Consider the following 15832-nt stretch of genomic DNA (forward strand, 5'->3'; position numbering starts at 1 on the left):
GTTGAATTTGTCGTTTTTGTTTGTACAGATTTACCGAAAATAAACGAAAAATATCAAGTTAATATCTCCTACCTCTAAAAATACCTGGTCTGGGTCGTCGTTCCATTACGAAAGCCTTAGGGCATCTCCATTTCTATTCCATTTTTTTTTCTAAAATAGAGTAAAAGTGATTATGGAGTAAAGAATACTCCAACCCAACCTCATATCTCATTCCATAATGAAGTTTACTCCATAAATGGAGTAATCTATTTTTTTTTTTTTTATCACTCCATTATAGAGTGGAAAATGGAGTAAGATTGAAGCAATTTTACTCTATTTTCACTTTTACTCCATTTTAGAGAAAAAATAGTGTTTTACATTGGAGATGCTCTTATAGATGAAAACCATATATATATTTATAAAATATTATAATTATTTTCAACTTTTTTTCTTGTTAATAAGTTTATCCATTGTCCAGGTCCTAATCAATCTTTTAAAATGTGTAAGATAATTTATTAAATCATTGCTAAGCATATATGATGAGAGCTAACTATTAATGGTAAGAAAATCATTTTCGGTGGAAGTTCAATCTAAAGTATATTTTGAGTGCACTTTTGTACATGTCACAGATTTTTATTGTAGATTTAAGCCGACTGTTCCACATAAATTAGACACTTGGAAAGAAATGAAGGAGACCACTCAATTCTTTTTTTTTTCTTAATTATTTACTAACTTTCACCGATTTATTGATATTATTCAAAATTCTTCAGCCACATACTTTGGTAAGGGTTTGAAAGAGGAATTGGTTGGTGTGGGTGGATGTTGTCCGCCAGAAGTATTTATTAAAATATCTTCGATTGCGATAAAATCCAACCTCTGGCGGTTTCTCTCCTCTCCGAGAGAGAGAGAGTTCTCTCTCAAACTCTCTTTCTCTCTTACCATTTAAAATTTTTCCAGAGAGGTTAGATTAGAGGTTGTTTTGAGAGTGAGAGAGATCGCCGTTTTCTTGTTCTCCGGTTTCGGTTTCATCCGACCGGAATCCGACTCCGGCGACGCTCCATCTCCTCGGAGGTAGTTGTCCGGCTTTTGACTCTAGCGACGCCGACTTGTTTTCCAGTGACGTCGGCTGACTTTTGACTCCGGTGGCTCGCTTTCTTCTCGGCGGAGCTATCCGGCTTTGTTCCCGGCGGTTCATCTTTCTTCTTGATGGCTGCTGTTTGTTCTTCGCCTGTCGTCCTTTTATGTTTAATCGATGATTGGTCTTCTTCTCCGACTGCTCGTTCATATTCTCCGGTGGAGTCGATTCATCTTCGTGCTTCTTCCTATCTTAAAAGATGACTGGTTTGCATATATGAAAGTCGGAGTTAGTTGGACTAATTGATCTCGATTGAACATCTCTGTTATGTTGCGAAGACTGTTTTGCTTAGTCTTGATGTCTTTGGTTTCTCTGTTTCTCGGAGTGCACTTGACGTTAGTCGATTGATGCTATCTGAATGTCGGAGATCTGAAGGCAAAGGCTTTAGCGTTGCGTCTGGTGGTCTTTCACCCTCCTTTACTGTTCTCGGCGGCTTCTCCTCGCACTCCTGTTTTGGTGTGTTCCGGTGGAGTTCCGGCGGAGTTCCGGCTAGTTTTCAGGCGAGAACAATCAAGTCGGTGATGAGGTGGCGACTCTGAACAAACACGTGTCCTTCATATTGTTAGGTTCAACACGTGTTTAGGGTTACCGGCTTCTCCCTTTTAGACTCTTTTGAGCTAGTCTTTTTGGGCCTGCTTTCCTCTTCGGACCTATGGCCGAAGATGTAGTGTATAGTTTAGCCCAGTTTAGTTGGACCTGCTTTGTACTGTTCATGGGCTGTGTCCTTTTTAATAAATACTAGTAGTTGACAAAAAAAAAAAAAAATCCAACCTCTACTGGAAACCATATTTATTTAATCAATCATCAGTCATACGAAATCCAAAACATTAAAAGATGAGATAATTCAATATCATGAATCGGCCATGGCATCGAATCATATTTCTAAAAATGTCCAAAAATGTTACTGAATCAGGAGGGTAAATAAAAGTAATACATATTATCAAATAAATTCATATTATAGCTAATTATAATACATAATATGTTTCGAAAGGGGAGTAAAATGATAGTCTTTTGAAGAACGTTAGGCTTAGTTCTGCTGGAAGTTAGGCACTGGTTTACTGGACAGCGTGAAGCGACACGTTATATACACCGTAGTGATATTTTTCTTTTTATTCACCACCATACATTTGTAACATCTCTTTTTATTTTCTTGAAATGATGTTTAAGTTAGATAAAATAATTTAATTTGATATTATATATTAGCAATTTTGTAACAGCTAGAATTATTTTTGGTTGTAATGTTGTAACATTCCATGTTGTTATGCAATATGTGTGGCAGAGAAAATGATAAACGATAAGCAATAAGCTTGTAGTCTCACAACATTAATATACAACAAACCAATATGCCAACAGAGGCAACACCATAAATATTGTTTATATGTCTAAAGGGCCTCATTTAGAGATTATTATAAGGTTTTTAACCAACCAAAAATATTAAAGGTCTGAGTATGATTCATTAGAGAATCATCTGAGAATAGTCTTCTCACTCACAACTTTATTTTATGATAATAGTAATAAAATACCGAATAGTTTTGTGAACTGTGAAACGGGTGGATTAAACTCTCACTTACCTTCGTTGCAATTAAGCATGACTTTGATCCTTTGAAGGGTGGAGGTAATCAAAGTATTGACTGTGGTGGTAGATTCTTCAATTTGGAGATCTCCAGAAAGAGTCGGACCAGAGACGAGTATCTGGAAAGCCACCGTCAGGAGCGACGTACTATAGTCGCTGCCATCTTCGAGATCAGGGGAGGTGAAATGATGGCCGTCGCGGGAGATGATGAAACCGGAAGGGAGGATTGGAATGCCTGAAGGATTGACTTGGCCAGAAACGGCAGCCGATGCAGTGTTCAGGTCCACTGGAGCATACACCACCATACCTCCTAGTGCATCTCTGAAGCTGTCTTGTATTATCATCATATCAGCATCTTCTGTTGTACTCGTAGTCTAAATAATATATACATATACAAATAAACCAACATTAGTTAACTTTTAGGTCAAGTGAATCAAAGCTAATGCAAAGACTAGTGCTAGTCTGACATTAAAAAAAAAAAAAATCAAAATGTCCTATATTTAAGTAAAAATGTGCTCTTATCTTTTATATAAATATTTCATAAATTTTACCAACAACTAAAATTGTCGTGTATAAAATCGTGATGTCTTAAACAATCGGTTCATTTACTTATGCTCCCGACCGGACCCGGCCTGGCAAAAGACATTGTGTTTGAGTAAAATACCTGGAGGATGTTCACACGATTCTTATCGTCTGTTCCAGTTGCAAAGCCAGCGACCTCAGCAGCCGGATACCCATGGCAGAGAACGTCCCACTTTTTTACATCAAAAAAATAGTTTTCTAGTTAATTACCCAAACTAAAACGATATGAAAATAACGACACGTAAAAAAGAAAATTAAAATGTGGACATGTCTAATCAACCTAACTATATACATATATACCTGGTGGCGAATCTCGAGATTTGTAAGGAAATTGTAGACTTCGAGAGGAGAGAGAGGGAGACATAAAGATGAAGCGGCGCAGACAATGAGACCCGTCGGTTGACCAAACTCTGAGTTTACCCGCACCGAAACCCTAACTCCACTGCTGTTGGTTTCAGACAGTTGAGAAAAATCGTAGTTTCCAGACATTTTTAGTATCCACGCAAAGTTCTTCAACATTCTTTCTCCTAAATTCATGAGGCTCCTTCTTCCCTCTATAGTTTTCACAACTATAATAAAAAAAGAAGAGAAAAGTATCTTGAAGTATTAAACATATATATATATATATATATATAAGAATTTAACACACTAAAGGTTCACATATTAGAGTGTCTCTCTCAAACCAGACTAATAATTATTTTTCTGTATAAAAGATTTTAAGTAAGTATTTGTTTGTTTTTAATATGCGGTTATATATAAAAGTACCTCCTGCTAAGTCGGTGGTGGGGAAGACGGAGATGGAGGATAGATGGAGCCTCTCACACATTCTTTCAAGAGTAACGGTCCAACGGCGAGCTCCGTAGCCAAACCCGCCGCATAAGAGGTCTCTGTAAATCCGATGTGTCCGCACTTTCTCATTTACTTCCACGTGCTCCATCCACGTAACCTGCTCATTTTGTTTGTCATAGTTATAGTTTTAGGGTACTGCAAAAAGGTTTAGAATGTTGTACATGTTTTGATTACTTATCAAAAGTATGACATATTTTCTTTCTAACCTCAGTAGCAATATGAGGTAAAACGGTAGAGCATATGAGTTATAATATGTCATGCATTTAAGATATGAGTAACCATTTCCCAAAATCAAATGGTTTTCTACTTGGATCGTTTTTTTTTTGGTATTGGTTATATATGTATTAGTTCAGTGTGTTGATCAATATTCATGGATAAATTGATAACAAGATACTAATTAATGACACTTGCATATATATTAAATGTGTTGATCATATTCATGGATAAATTGATCAATATTCATGATAAATTGATAAAAAGATACTTGCATATATATTAAAAAGACAAACAAAAGAAGAGAGTGTGTGACCTTAGAGAGACCATTGGGCAAGGCTTGGATGAGACAACCGGACGGACGTTTGGAGCAAGTCGGACTCTCAAAGTCAATGTTTACATGATGACACGAGACGTCAGCAATCACCCAGAGATCGTCTTCAATTTGTTGGCAACATCTTAGGATCATAAACTCTCTCGGTGGCACCAATGGCGACAATATATGCAGTTGCTCATAGATCTATTTTATATATCAGCCCATTTTTGTTTCATCAGATACTTATATTTATTAAGAGTTAAAAACATAAAATTAGAATGTTATAAAATTCATACCAGTTGCGAGAAGTTTTGTCTTTGTGTGTCCATGGACTCCAGCACGTGAATCGTTTTAGCTTCGTTCACAATTGTTGAGAAAATCCTCGCCCATTTCTCCTGAAATGTTTTATATTTTAGACTGGAAATTGAATTTATGAAAAGAACTTCCTAGAGTTTTCATATTAGCATGACAACTACTATTTATATATCATGGTACAAATAAGACTACTATAGCTTCCATACTATAGCTTCCATAAGATATCATAGTTTAGATATAATTTATAATTAAGATACATACCGTATCGAAGAACATGTCCACCAAGTTTCTTGCATCCATAGGAACCACCACCACTTCTTTAGAAGACTCAATACGAGCACTTGGGCTCTTCAAATGGCTAATATTTGTAAAAGACTTCTCATAGTTCTCTTGGTCAATGACGAGTCTATCATCAATAGACGACTTGATCCACATCGGTTCTTCGATATGAATCAGTCTTATAATTTCTGTCACGGCATTTACCATCGTTTGAGACATCATCATTTTCTCCATTTGAGATAGCGGCTGGAAATGCTGAGGCGGTTGGGCGTTGTTGATGTGTTCATGAGTATATGGTTCTCTTTCCAAGCTTGGTGGCTCGAGGGGAGGGTTTGAAGAGGTCCCGTAGGAGACATGAGGGTTACTGGAAGTTGATGCTAGGGAATTGACGCTAGGTATTGAGTGGCCTCCGTTATTGTTTACGAAGTCTGAGATTTGTTCACGCTGATATCCATATTTTGATCAACAAAAAATTAGTGGTTTTAATGGTAATGTAGATACAGTTTTCATGAATATAGTACAATTTCAATTTTTTTTTATATAACTTTTCTGTATCCATTTTACATTAAAGTTTATATATTAGTTGAGAAATTTTTTGAGCAATTTTAAATATTTTATTATATTTAATATATTAAATGAACGGTGAACCAGAATCTAATCTTATATTGCATGTTTAACAAGTCAAAATATAAAAATGAAAAGCCAAAAATAAATATTTGTTGTTTTGACTAAAAACAAACACTTATTTAAGAAGAGCATTTTTAGTTGAAAGAGCTTGTAAAGAAATGTATAATTTACATATTTATATTGCTATCCATAAGGATATTATATTGAACATTAACCAGTATCTTTTTCTTATTTTAGGAATTCATCTGATCAAAATCAAATTATAAATTTAAAATAAAAAAAATATATGTGAAAATGAACCTGTCTTTTGAGATATGCGTTATGTGCACGCATTTTTTGGAGATATAGTTCGCGTTCTTCTTTCCCAGGACGAGGACCACCACATGGAGGGCAAGTCACAGTTTTTAGTGCCTCTTGTATCACTTCGTTTTCACGTCTTATTCTTATGTTCTCTGCTCTAAGTGATGCGTTGAATACTTTTTCGCTTTGAGCCTATAATTCAAAAAAAAAATTGTAACTGAAAGAATTTCAAGGCCAATCTATTTTTTTTTTTGGAAAATACAATTACGTATTAGCTCCACTGTGGTGGGAAAAATATCTAACATGCATCCATCGAAATTCAGAATTGATTGTGACGAACAAAATGATGACTTGTAAACCAATTAAATCTGCTTAGATTAACTAAATCACTTCATATCATGTACTAAATTATAATATATAGAGAAGAAATACTAGAAATGATGACAAAAAATTACTTTGGCTTGTGTTCTTTTGTTTTGGAACCAAAATTTGATTTGTTTCGGTTTAAGTTTCAGTTCTTCGCCCAATTTATGTCGCTGCATATCATCTGGATGAGGACATTCCTTAAAATACCTTAAATCAATTTACAAATTAATTATTAATTAAGAAAGTCTTAATCAAAAATAAAAACTAACATAAAACTACATTAAGATCTTACGCTTCAAGCCTTTGAATTTGATGAATAGAGTGGCGATGGTAAATCTTATTATCCCCATTGGTTGTGCTCATCGAAGTTTCCAGTCCATTGCTTGAACTGCTATCATGATTAGAATCCATTTTTTTCTCACCCAAATGAAAACAATCTACATATAGTATATTAACCACTTAAGGCTATTTATATAAAAAAAAACTATAATAGACATATTTGATTTAATATTTTCAAAGATATATAAGTTTATTCTATGGCCTTAAGATTTTATTAATAATAAATGGAATAAGTATGTAAAGCCTAAAAACAAAACAAACAAAACCATTTATGAAAGAAATCTCGTTACAGATTTTCTCTTTTGAGGGGACGTTACTGTAAAGGGTATTAATGAAATGTTTTTATATTATTTTCAGCAAAAACAATTATCATAATCTCTTATATTTTGGATTTATAGGCATTTTCAGTTAGCCCACATATGGATAAGGATTAGGTACAAAAAATATAGAATATATTGTCTAGCTATTAAATCAAGGTGAGGTGACAAATGTTAAAGCGAGATACTGGGTTTTAAACATAAACTGTGGACACAAAAAAAAAACAAAGTATACTTAAATCTGGAAGTTAAATTCTTATAATAAATATGAGTTAGGCTTTTTATGATTAAAGTGAAATATAAATATTCTATAATTTAGAAAATTTATATTATGGCATTTTACAATATTTAGAGTTTATATGCATTTTTTGTCAAAATTTTAAAGTGATTTATGTTGAGAAATTTCCATGCTTTAAGCAATATAACGTAGGAGGGTTTATTGGTAAGTGAATTTTCATGAACTTTAAATTTTTTAAGAATCCATTGTTATTGGTTCTTAGATTTCAAAAATCTAAGTAGAATCCATTGTTACTGGTTTAAGAATTTTCAAAATTCATTCAAATTTCTTGTTATTCAAAAAATTTAGTTATTATTGATTCTCTAATTTTAACTAAATCTAGTATTATTGGGAGATGAATTCTATTCATTTTTACTCATAAGACTCAACTTTTAAAATATCATATGTATCCATATGATTTTCAAAATCCTTGTGATTAAAAAACTAGAAAACAAAATAATTATTCTTACCAAATATCTATGCTTTAAATCTAAATTATTTGTTCAAAACTATAATTCATTACATTTATATACTTTTACATTTTAAAAAATTATTTTTAAAACATTATATTTTTTTAAAATATTATACTTTTACATTACATTTACAAATCTTAATAATTTAAAATATTTTTTTAAATAGTTTCAAAAAACATTTTCGAATTTCAAAAAGAAATTTTGAATTTGTTTTTTAAAAAATAGAAAAATTATAAAAATGTTCGAATTTGAAAATGTATAATTCGAAATTATATAAAAACAACTTTTTTATTTTTTATTACTTATACATCTACACAACAAGGGTAAAATAGTCTTTTATCTTTTAAATAATTTTTTTTTGGGTCATTTTTTAATGCTCTTTTTGCGATAAAATCTTTTAAAATGGCTATTTAAGAAAAAAAATTCAATTTTGTATATATCAGTATAAATAATCTTACTATATGATTTTGAAAATAAATAGATTCTATATTTATTTTACAAAAAAAATGATAGAAAAGAGGTAATACAAATTTATGAAAATCTATATCAATCTAAAAAATTTATGATCAAATTTTATAAGTCAATGTATATAAATTTTCACAATCCACATAACTTTTTAAAATGTATAAACTCTCAAAATTCAGAAACTCTACACAAATTCACATAGCTTACACATCAAAACTCATTTTCATTACTTTCACTTTATATATACACTAGTATTATCCTTGTGCTATGCACGGGCTAGTTTTCCATGCATTTAAATAATTTTATTTAATAAATATTCATATTTTCTGGAGCTAATAAACTGAATAGCTAAAATTAGTAGTTTCACAATCAAACATAACCATTAAAAGCAATTTTTATCAGTTTTATCGAAAAAGAACTGAACACCAACACATCAAAATATGACAAAAAATATTGAATGATTCGTTTAGTTCTATTTGCAACTGTGTTTTAAATAAGTTTTCTTTAAAATAAAAATCTGTTTACTTTTAATACTCTAAAATTCAAAGTGAAACTAAAGTAAAATATAAAAACCATTTTCTTGGCACAAATATGAAAACCATTAAACTTTTATTGAAAGTATATTTATACTATTTCTTTTTTAAATCTGATACCCGATAGAGAGATAAATGCCCAATTATAAATAAATGAGCATATCTTGGGATTTTATTTTTGAACTTGCGTTTTGTTATTCACTTCCACCCCTTTTTTGTGCAGTCATCACAAACCTGGGAACTTCAATGATACTATATACATATAATTAGTTAATCTAACATAGTAGACTTGTAAGCATATGTTAATGCTATAAAAACATATTTGTAAAAATTGTCAAACCAAAACAAACGTAAATACTCAATTTATATATAGCAGATTCAGATAAACTTACTGATACCAAATTGCTGACAAAGCTCTGAGTTTTTTGAAGATTTACAGCAGTACGTAACCATCTTCAACATGAATCCTGCAAAAATAATTTAAAAAATTTAGAGAATTTTAATTTGAGAAGGAACAAACATAATATCAATAACGGTTAGGTATAAACTTTATGGATATTTTTTAGCTACACTCAAAACACACAGACAAATATGAAGAAGAAACGATGGAAAGAAAAAAAAGGAGGAAAAGAATAAATTAGTTAACGATGGAACTGGGAAGTTATGGTTGCACATTTTCTTTTTGAATAATAAACGTGTTGTTAGTGATATGAGAAAATTTAGAGAGTTAGACATTTATAGTTGCTGAAAAATTGATGACCGTAGAAAGATATTTTTTCATTGATATTGTTCTTTTTGTTAAACATATGTACATGTGTGAGAACTTTGCTGGTTATTAGATTTGTGTGTTTTCAATATATAAAAGATGAAAATTGTTTAATGGTGAAAAAATTACGGGATAAAAATTCTGACAAAAACCAGGTATCTAGATAGTTGGAGATTTTTGCAAAAAAATAGGAGACCGAAGAAAAGAAAGTTTCATCAATCGTTTTGTCTTAATGGTTTTTCTATAAGTTTTGAGAAAAATTAGGAAGTAATTAGTTAATATTTAGCCTACAGAAATATTCAATTGTTTTTTTCTTGCTTTCAAGGCTTTTTCACTTGTCAATTGTTTTTAATTATTTTTTTAAACTTTTTCACGTGGCACTATCTAATTAGTTAGGCGACTTGCGTTTTAGTATATAAGAGATATGCATTTACCAACATTATTTTACTCTGGAGCTCTGAAAACCTTTGAGCAGATACTGTTTATTCGATACAGTATGATCATTTTGGGAATATGTTTATAGTTCTCCAAAAAGTTTTGGGTGTTGGTCAGTGATCTTATGGATAGAGTTATATGTTTGATTTATTATTTGTTTTTGCCTAACGTTTTTTTTTTACTTTCTTTTTAATGTAATGTGTTAGTATGTAATATTAACTATGGTTAGGTGCCTAGGTGGAATATATATATGTTCTGCAACTTGTTCTTTATATTTCATCAAATTTTTCATAGTCTCAAAGATGGAATCGGTTTGTGATAGAGTTTTTCTTTTCATAGCATTATTTGAATCTATTATTATACATATGTGTGACCAGGGACGTCTTTGAAATGTTGGAGGCCATAAATTAGTAAGGTTTTAACAATTTTTTTAATATAAATTTGGTGCTTTTTTAATGTGAATTTTTTGAAAAATTTTGAAGACCTTAGTCTAATGTTTCATTTTGTTATGCTCGGGATCACCCCTATGTGTGATACATACTAGACATCACAATAGACATGTTTACTTAGTTTCCAAAGTAACGTTTTCAATTTTTTTTGTTAAAGCTTTGTTAAGAGTGGTATAATAATAAACACCATTGACAATTACATGAACTGATTTCTTAGCTAATGTAGTGCAGGTCCATTGCTTTCATTATTTTAACAATCACTATATAAATTCATATCCCACTAACAGCCCCTTATATGCTTTAGATTTTTAGAAACATTATATAAATTTATTTTCATAGAATTTCATAATATACAAAATTTTCTAAACACTTTTTCCAAATTTAACAAATATCTCAACTTTTAAAATCAACAAACTCAATATAAATCTTACTTCCACTAATACTCTAGTTACTGATCAGAAACATTTTGTTGACAAAAAAGTGATAAACATTTTATACTCCGTACGTATTTTGTAACTGGTACAAAAGTTTTGCAACCATTTACGGAGATGGTAACAGTCGTGATGAGTTGGCTGTTCCATGTGTTGGCACATGATTTTTTGTGGACAGCTAGAACCAGCCCTACTATAGGTCATCTTGTGCTTGAACTCTGATATTTTAATTGTATAGTACAGTATATAGATTATGATCATTTTGGGAATATCTTTAATTTCCAAAACGTTGTTGGTCGTTGTTGTTATCGGTAGAGTTGTCACATGTTTAATAGGTTTAATTTATTTTTTTTTATTTTGGCTAATGTTTATTTTCTGCCTTCATGTGATATGTCAGTATGTACTATAGTGACTATTGGTAGGTGAATATGGAATATATGTTCTGCCACATTTTTTTTTAAAAATCGTTCATCTACATATTTTCCAAAAACTATACTTGGAACATCTTTCTCTCTAAAAGTTTTGGAGGTCACAACTCACCGAGTCAAAAGATCTGAATGATGATCGCGGTAATGCAAGCGTACAGAATAAAAATGCGGTACGATACAACTACGCTTCATGCAACTACGCTTCATGCGCTATATCGGATAAATATTGTCTTCAAAGAATAATTGGTATGAAATAATGTTCGGTTGATGCAAAATATTTTGCGGTGCCGAATAGATATATAGTTACTAAAAATATGAAATATATACGGATTTATGCAATTCGGATCAATATAATTTTTGTTTGGTTTGATTCAGTTTAATTAGTAACATTAAAAATATAAAAAGTATTTGATATTTACGTGATTTGGATCATATTAAAAATATGAAATAATATATTTTGAAAAAATATATGTTCAGAAAATTTGGTATATATATTATATATATTTTATAAATATACAAATAGTATTCTCAAATATATATATATATATATATATATGTATGTATGAAAGGTGTTCAAAATGTATATTGTTTGGTATCGATTTCTGGTTACGTACACATATCAAATACACTTAATTATTAAAAAATCTATTATATATTTTGAAAAACGGTTTTTCATTGTAAATCACATCCATTTGAACACACTAGTATGTTCATATTCACATTTTTGATATCTCAACACTATATGTATTAAATAATCGTAACAAATACCATAAAGGAAAAATTCTTATAAACACATCAAAATTGAAGATAAAATGAATATGTGCGTTATTTAATAGAACTAGACAAAACAAAAATTGTATCTTTTTAACATGACAAAGGCGTTATCTGACACAAAATCGTCCCGCACATGTGTAATAATATTGTCAAATGTCAATATAATTGATTGGTAAAAATCTTACCTTCCACATGACTATCATGAGAATCCTATTTAATTGCTAAAATATTTTTCTATTTTTTTTAAAACATATTATATTACATAATTATCAAGAATGAAGTATTTACTTGTTGTGGAGTAAAAGAAAAAATGTATTTGATATCGATAAAATTATTAAGACAAAATTATGCTGACATGATTTTTGAAAGCACCCAAATTTATGATGTCCAGAGGGCATCTATGCTATACTAAAAAGAGAATAAGATCACCATTTAGTCTGTCCACGTAAGCACGAAAAATCAGCCAACAGAAAAAATCAAATATGCTATGTCAGCTCAGCATAAATCGAAATTATAAATTCTGGGCTAGCTTAAATCAAGATTAATAAATTTTCGGTTTTTCATATGGGCTCATAATATATTTTGGAAAAAGTCCAGTTTTAAACTCCTAAATATCTGTTTCTTACACCTTTCATAGAACGGAGTGGTCGCTCGATCGATTTGGTTCACACAGTTCGTCTTCTCCGTTTATCTCTGCAAATCTCCATAACCACAACCCCTCTTGACCAATCAATTTATGTCCTAACCAATCAAAATAAGAAAAGCTCTCATATTATTTAGTTTATATTTGTCAAAAAACACAAAATAATTTTAGGTGAGAACACTACTTTAGGACCTTTGACGTTCTCGATTCTCTTGATCTCAGTTTCATTGACTGTTTCGCAAAGTTATCAAACATCTTCAATTAATCTCTTCAAATTCTTTCAACCATTTATTTGTCCCTTAATTCAGTTCTTCTGTTCTTTGAGCTCCTTCAAATTCTTTCAAGAATTTCATTTTTCCTCAAATCAGCTCCTATATTCTATGAACAACTACGTCTCAGAGATTTCAAAAAGAAGTTTCATATACGACAACAAAGACAAGCGACACCAACAGAGGAGAATTAGATTGGGAAGGAACACATAAGCCAAAAGAATAAGATACCGGAGAAGAACATGGTTATCGTCCTCACATATTATTAAGGTAAATATCATATTATGAACCATATTAGTAAATAAATCACATGGCAGTGGCGAAGGATCTCAGACGGCACGGTTTTGTCTGCAGCAGATGAGATCTGATGGAAGAGTGAGATGGTCGGAGGTGGTGATGATGGCAGCTTTCGTTTATCAATTGAAGAAGAAGGTATATATGCACACACACAATAATTTCGAGAGCCGAGATGTAGAGGATAATCAGGGATGTGACTGAAACAGCTTATGAACTTACTTGATTTATATGTGATGTGCTCAAGTGATACTTGGCGAGGAAGTTGCTGCGTCTAAGCTCACAATTTTTGGACATTTTTAAACATGTCTATCAGGCAGTACAAGCAGGAGCAGGACAAAGTCTAATTAACGAAACTATTATATGAAAGATTTTGCAGTCATATACCTGTTATAGGCACCAACAAGATTCATGGAGTCATTCTCATTCTCAAAAGGATTATAGAAAGTGTTCCTGAAGTCTACTCACTGTCAAAGGTGATGATTTGATACTATAAACGTACGTATTTAATGTGTTAAGAAAAACATATGTATTTATCATTTTGTAGCTCTTTTCTTCTTTCTCAATACTGGATGTTGTTTTTAGTATTATATCTCATGTCTACTCTGAATTTTGTGATGCATGAAATTTACGTACTCCTTATGCAGGATGTAACTGCTTATAAGATTTCAACTCGGCATCTACTATATTTGGATTTCTTCCTTTATTCACTAAGAAACAGGTTTGAATTCTTCGTCAGTAGATTTTTTTTTTGTTTTACCAAAGAAGCAAACAAGTATGGATGCTTACAAGATGCTCATTTGTGTTGTTGCAGTTACTTCTCCATCTTGAGTCTGATGATTCTGCTTAGGTAGCCCATGTAAGAAGAAGAAGAAACAAACATATATGCGATAATAAGTTATTAAGGAAAATTTGGAATAGATAATGCTATTCAGAATTTAGCCAATAGATTTGGTTAGTAGACCTCTTTAAAATTTGTTGACCGGTCTTCGTTTTGCAGGCAACTATTGGGATTGATTTTCAGTCCAAGACAATGTGCCTTGAGGGTATGACTCTTTGTCTCCAACTATGGTATATCATCTTCCTTTTTTGTTCCTTGTACAAGTATTTTAGAGTAGTGAACTCATAGATGAGGGTCCTCCAATGTTTCTTTGATTCCAAATTGTTTGTATGTTCCAGAATTGAATCTTAGTTTCTGATTGCATTTCTCTCTTATGGAATCTGAGTCAATTTGTTACCATTTCAGAACGTTTTGAGCAGCTTCAGGATCACTGCTGATTCTCTACATGTAGGTATTATCTTCTCTTCCCCTTGCTAAAATTTTGAGATTCCAGTTGTTTACTCATGTCTAGCTGCTACCTAATATTTACTTTCCGTTTCAAACCTAATTGTCGTTGTTGTTCTTTCTATCAAGAGCTGAAGAAATTCTCCACTCAAGCAAGTGATATGGGCGTATAACAGCTGCTGTAAATGAAGCTCTTAAAAGATTAAGAGACATCTACTCCAATAATCATTTCAGAAAGATTGGTAATTGTCTCTATCTTCTCTTATTACGAATGATACATATCAAATGTGATCTGCCTATAAATTAATTATCTTAGGTTGATAGCAAAAAACTTATACGAATACCCGGGCGTAGCCCGGGAAAAGTCCCTAGTCCAAATAAGAATGGGTTTAGTGGTTTATCGTCTCATTTTATATATACTTTTAATATTTATAGTGTATATATTTCATCTTATTATTTATTGTGTGAATATATATTAAATAAAATTCTAGGCAAAAAACATATCTAACAAAAAAAAAAGTAAGATAACATAATAAATTGCATTTTTTTCAACGTTGGTTTTTCCGAATAAACAATAGAAAACTAGTATTTTTTTTACCATTTGTTGATTATGCTTTTACAAACAAGGAAAATCTATAATGTTTTAAATTAACTCATTAATAGAGACAAATTAAAAAAAAAAATATTCTCACAGTTTAGTTTTCAATTGAAAAGTAGTCGTATCATCGATCGGTAAGGGCATGGGCAGCGGTTCAATTCTGTAGGCGTTTCTTACGGTTAATATTAATATAAAAATGAAAAGTAAGAATGAGACAACGGAAAAGCTGAGAATCGATTGGGCAGGAAGAGACTCTCTTTCCTTTCTACAAAGCAAATTCTACAAGTGTCTTCCTAACATAATTTTACTGCTTTAATTTTAATTATAAAACTGTTATAAATGAAAAGATTAATAAATTAAAGGTTGAGAGACTCAATTTAAGAAATCTGTCAGTAAGAGCATGTTCAAGTGTTTCTTAAGTGGGCCCTAATGATTTTTTAATGATTATCATTAAGTTAGGAGACATAATTAAGATACACTTAATTATAGGGGTTTATTGGTAGTTTCTTAATTAAAGTTCTT

At 31.2% G+C, this 15832-nt stretch overlaps 1 protein-coding gene across 1 annotated transcript; it reads right to left on the bottom strand.

Moving 5' to 3' along the window:
- Positions 1–2493: 2493 nt before the first annotated feature.
- Positions 2494–6955, bottom strand: LOC106325728 (homeobox-leucine zipper protein HDG9-like). The gene is made up of 10 exons (XM_013763782.1): positions 6827–6955; positions 6624–6741; positions 6169–6360; positions 5224–5685; positions 4944–5042; positions 4648–4851; positions 4035–4215; positions 3570–3838; positions 3352–3441; positions 2494–3061 (listed from the first exon to the last, which is right to left on the bottom strand). Exons 1-10 carry the CDS (start codon positions 6943–6945, stop codon positions 2678–2680), a joined length of 2118 nt encoding a protein of 705 aa, XP_013619236.1. The 5' UTR covers positions 6946–6955; the 3' UTR covers positions 2494–2677.
- Positions 6956–15832: the final 8877 nt, after the last annotated feature.

Source organism: Brassica oleracea, chromosome C2 (assembly GCF_000695525.1).
Source record: "Brassica oleracea var. oleracea cultivar TO1000 chromosome C2, BOL, whole genome shotgun sequence".
Lineage (NCBI taxonomy): Eukaryota > Viridiplantae > Streptophyta > Magnoliopsida > Brassicales > Brassicaceae > Brassica > Brassica oleracea.

What these genes read in the sequence shown, in the direction of transcription:
- LOC106325728 (XM_013763782.1), bottom strand. Translation starts at nt 6,945, where the DNA reads ATGGATTCTAATCATGATAGCAGTTCAAGCAATGGACTGGAAACTTCG. An exon ending in ACAAAAGAACACAAGCCAAA is followed by an intron (nt 6,361 to 6,623) that starts GTAATTTTTTGT and finishes TTTGAATTATAG; the next exon opens with GCTCAAAGCGAAAAAGTATT. An exon ending in ACGCATATCTCAAAAGACAG is followed by an intron (nt 5,686 to 6,168) that starts GTTCATTTTCAC and finishes TATGGATATCAG; the next exon opens with CGTGAACAAATCTCAGACTT.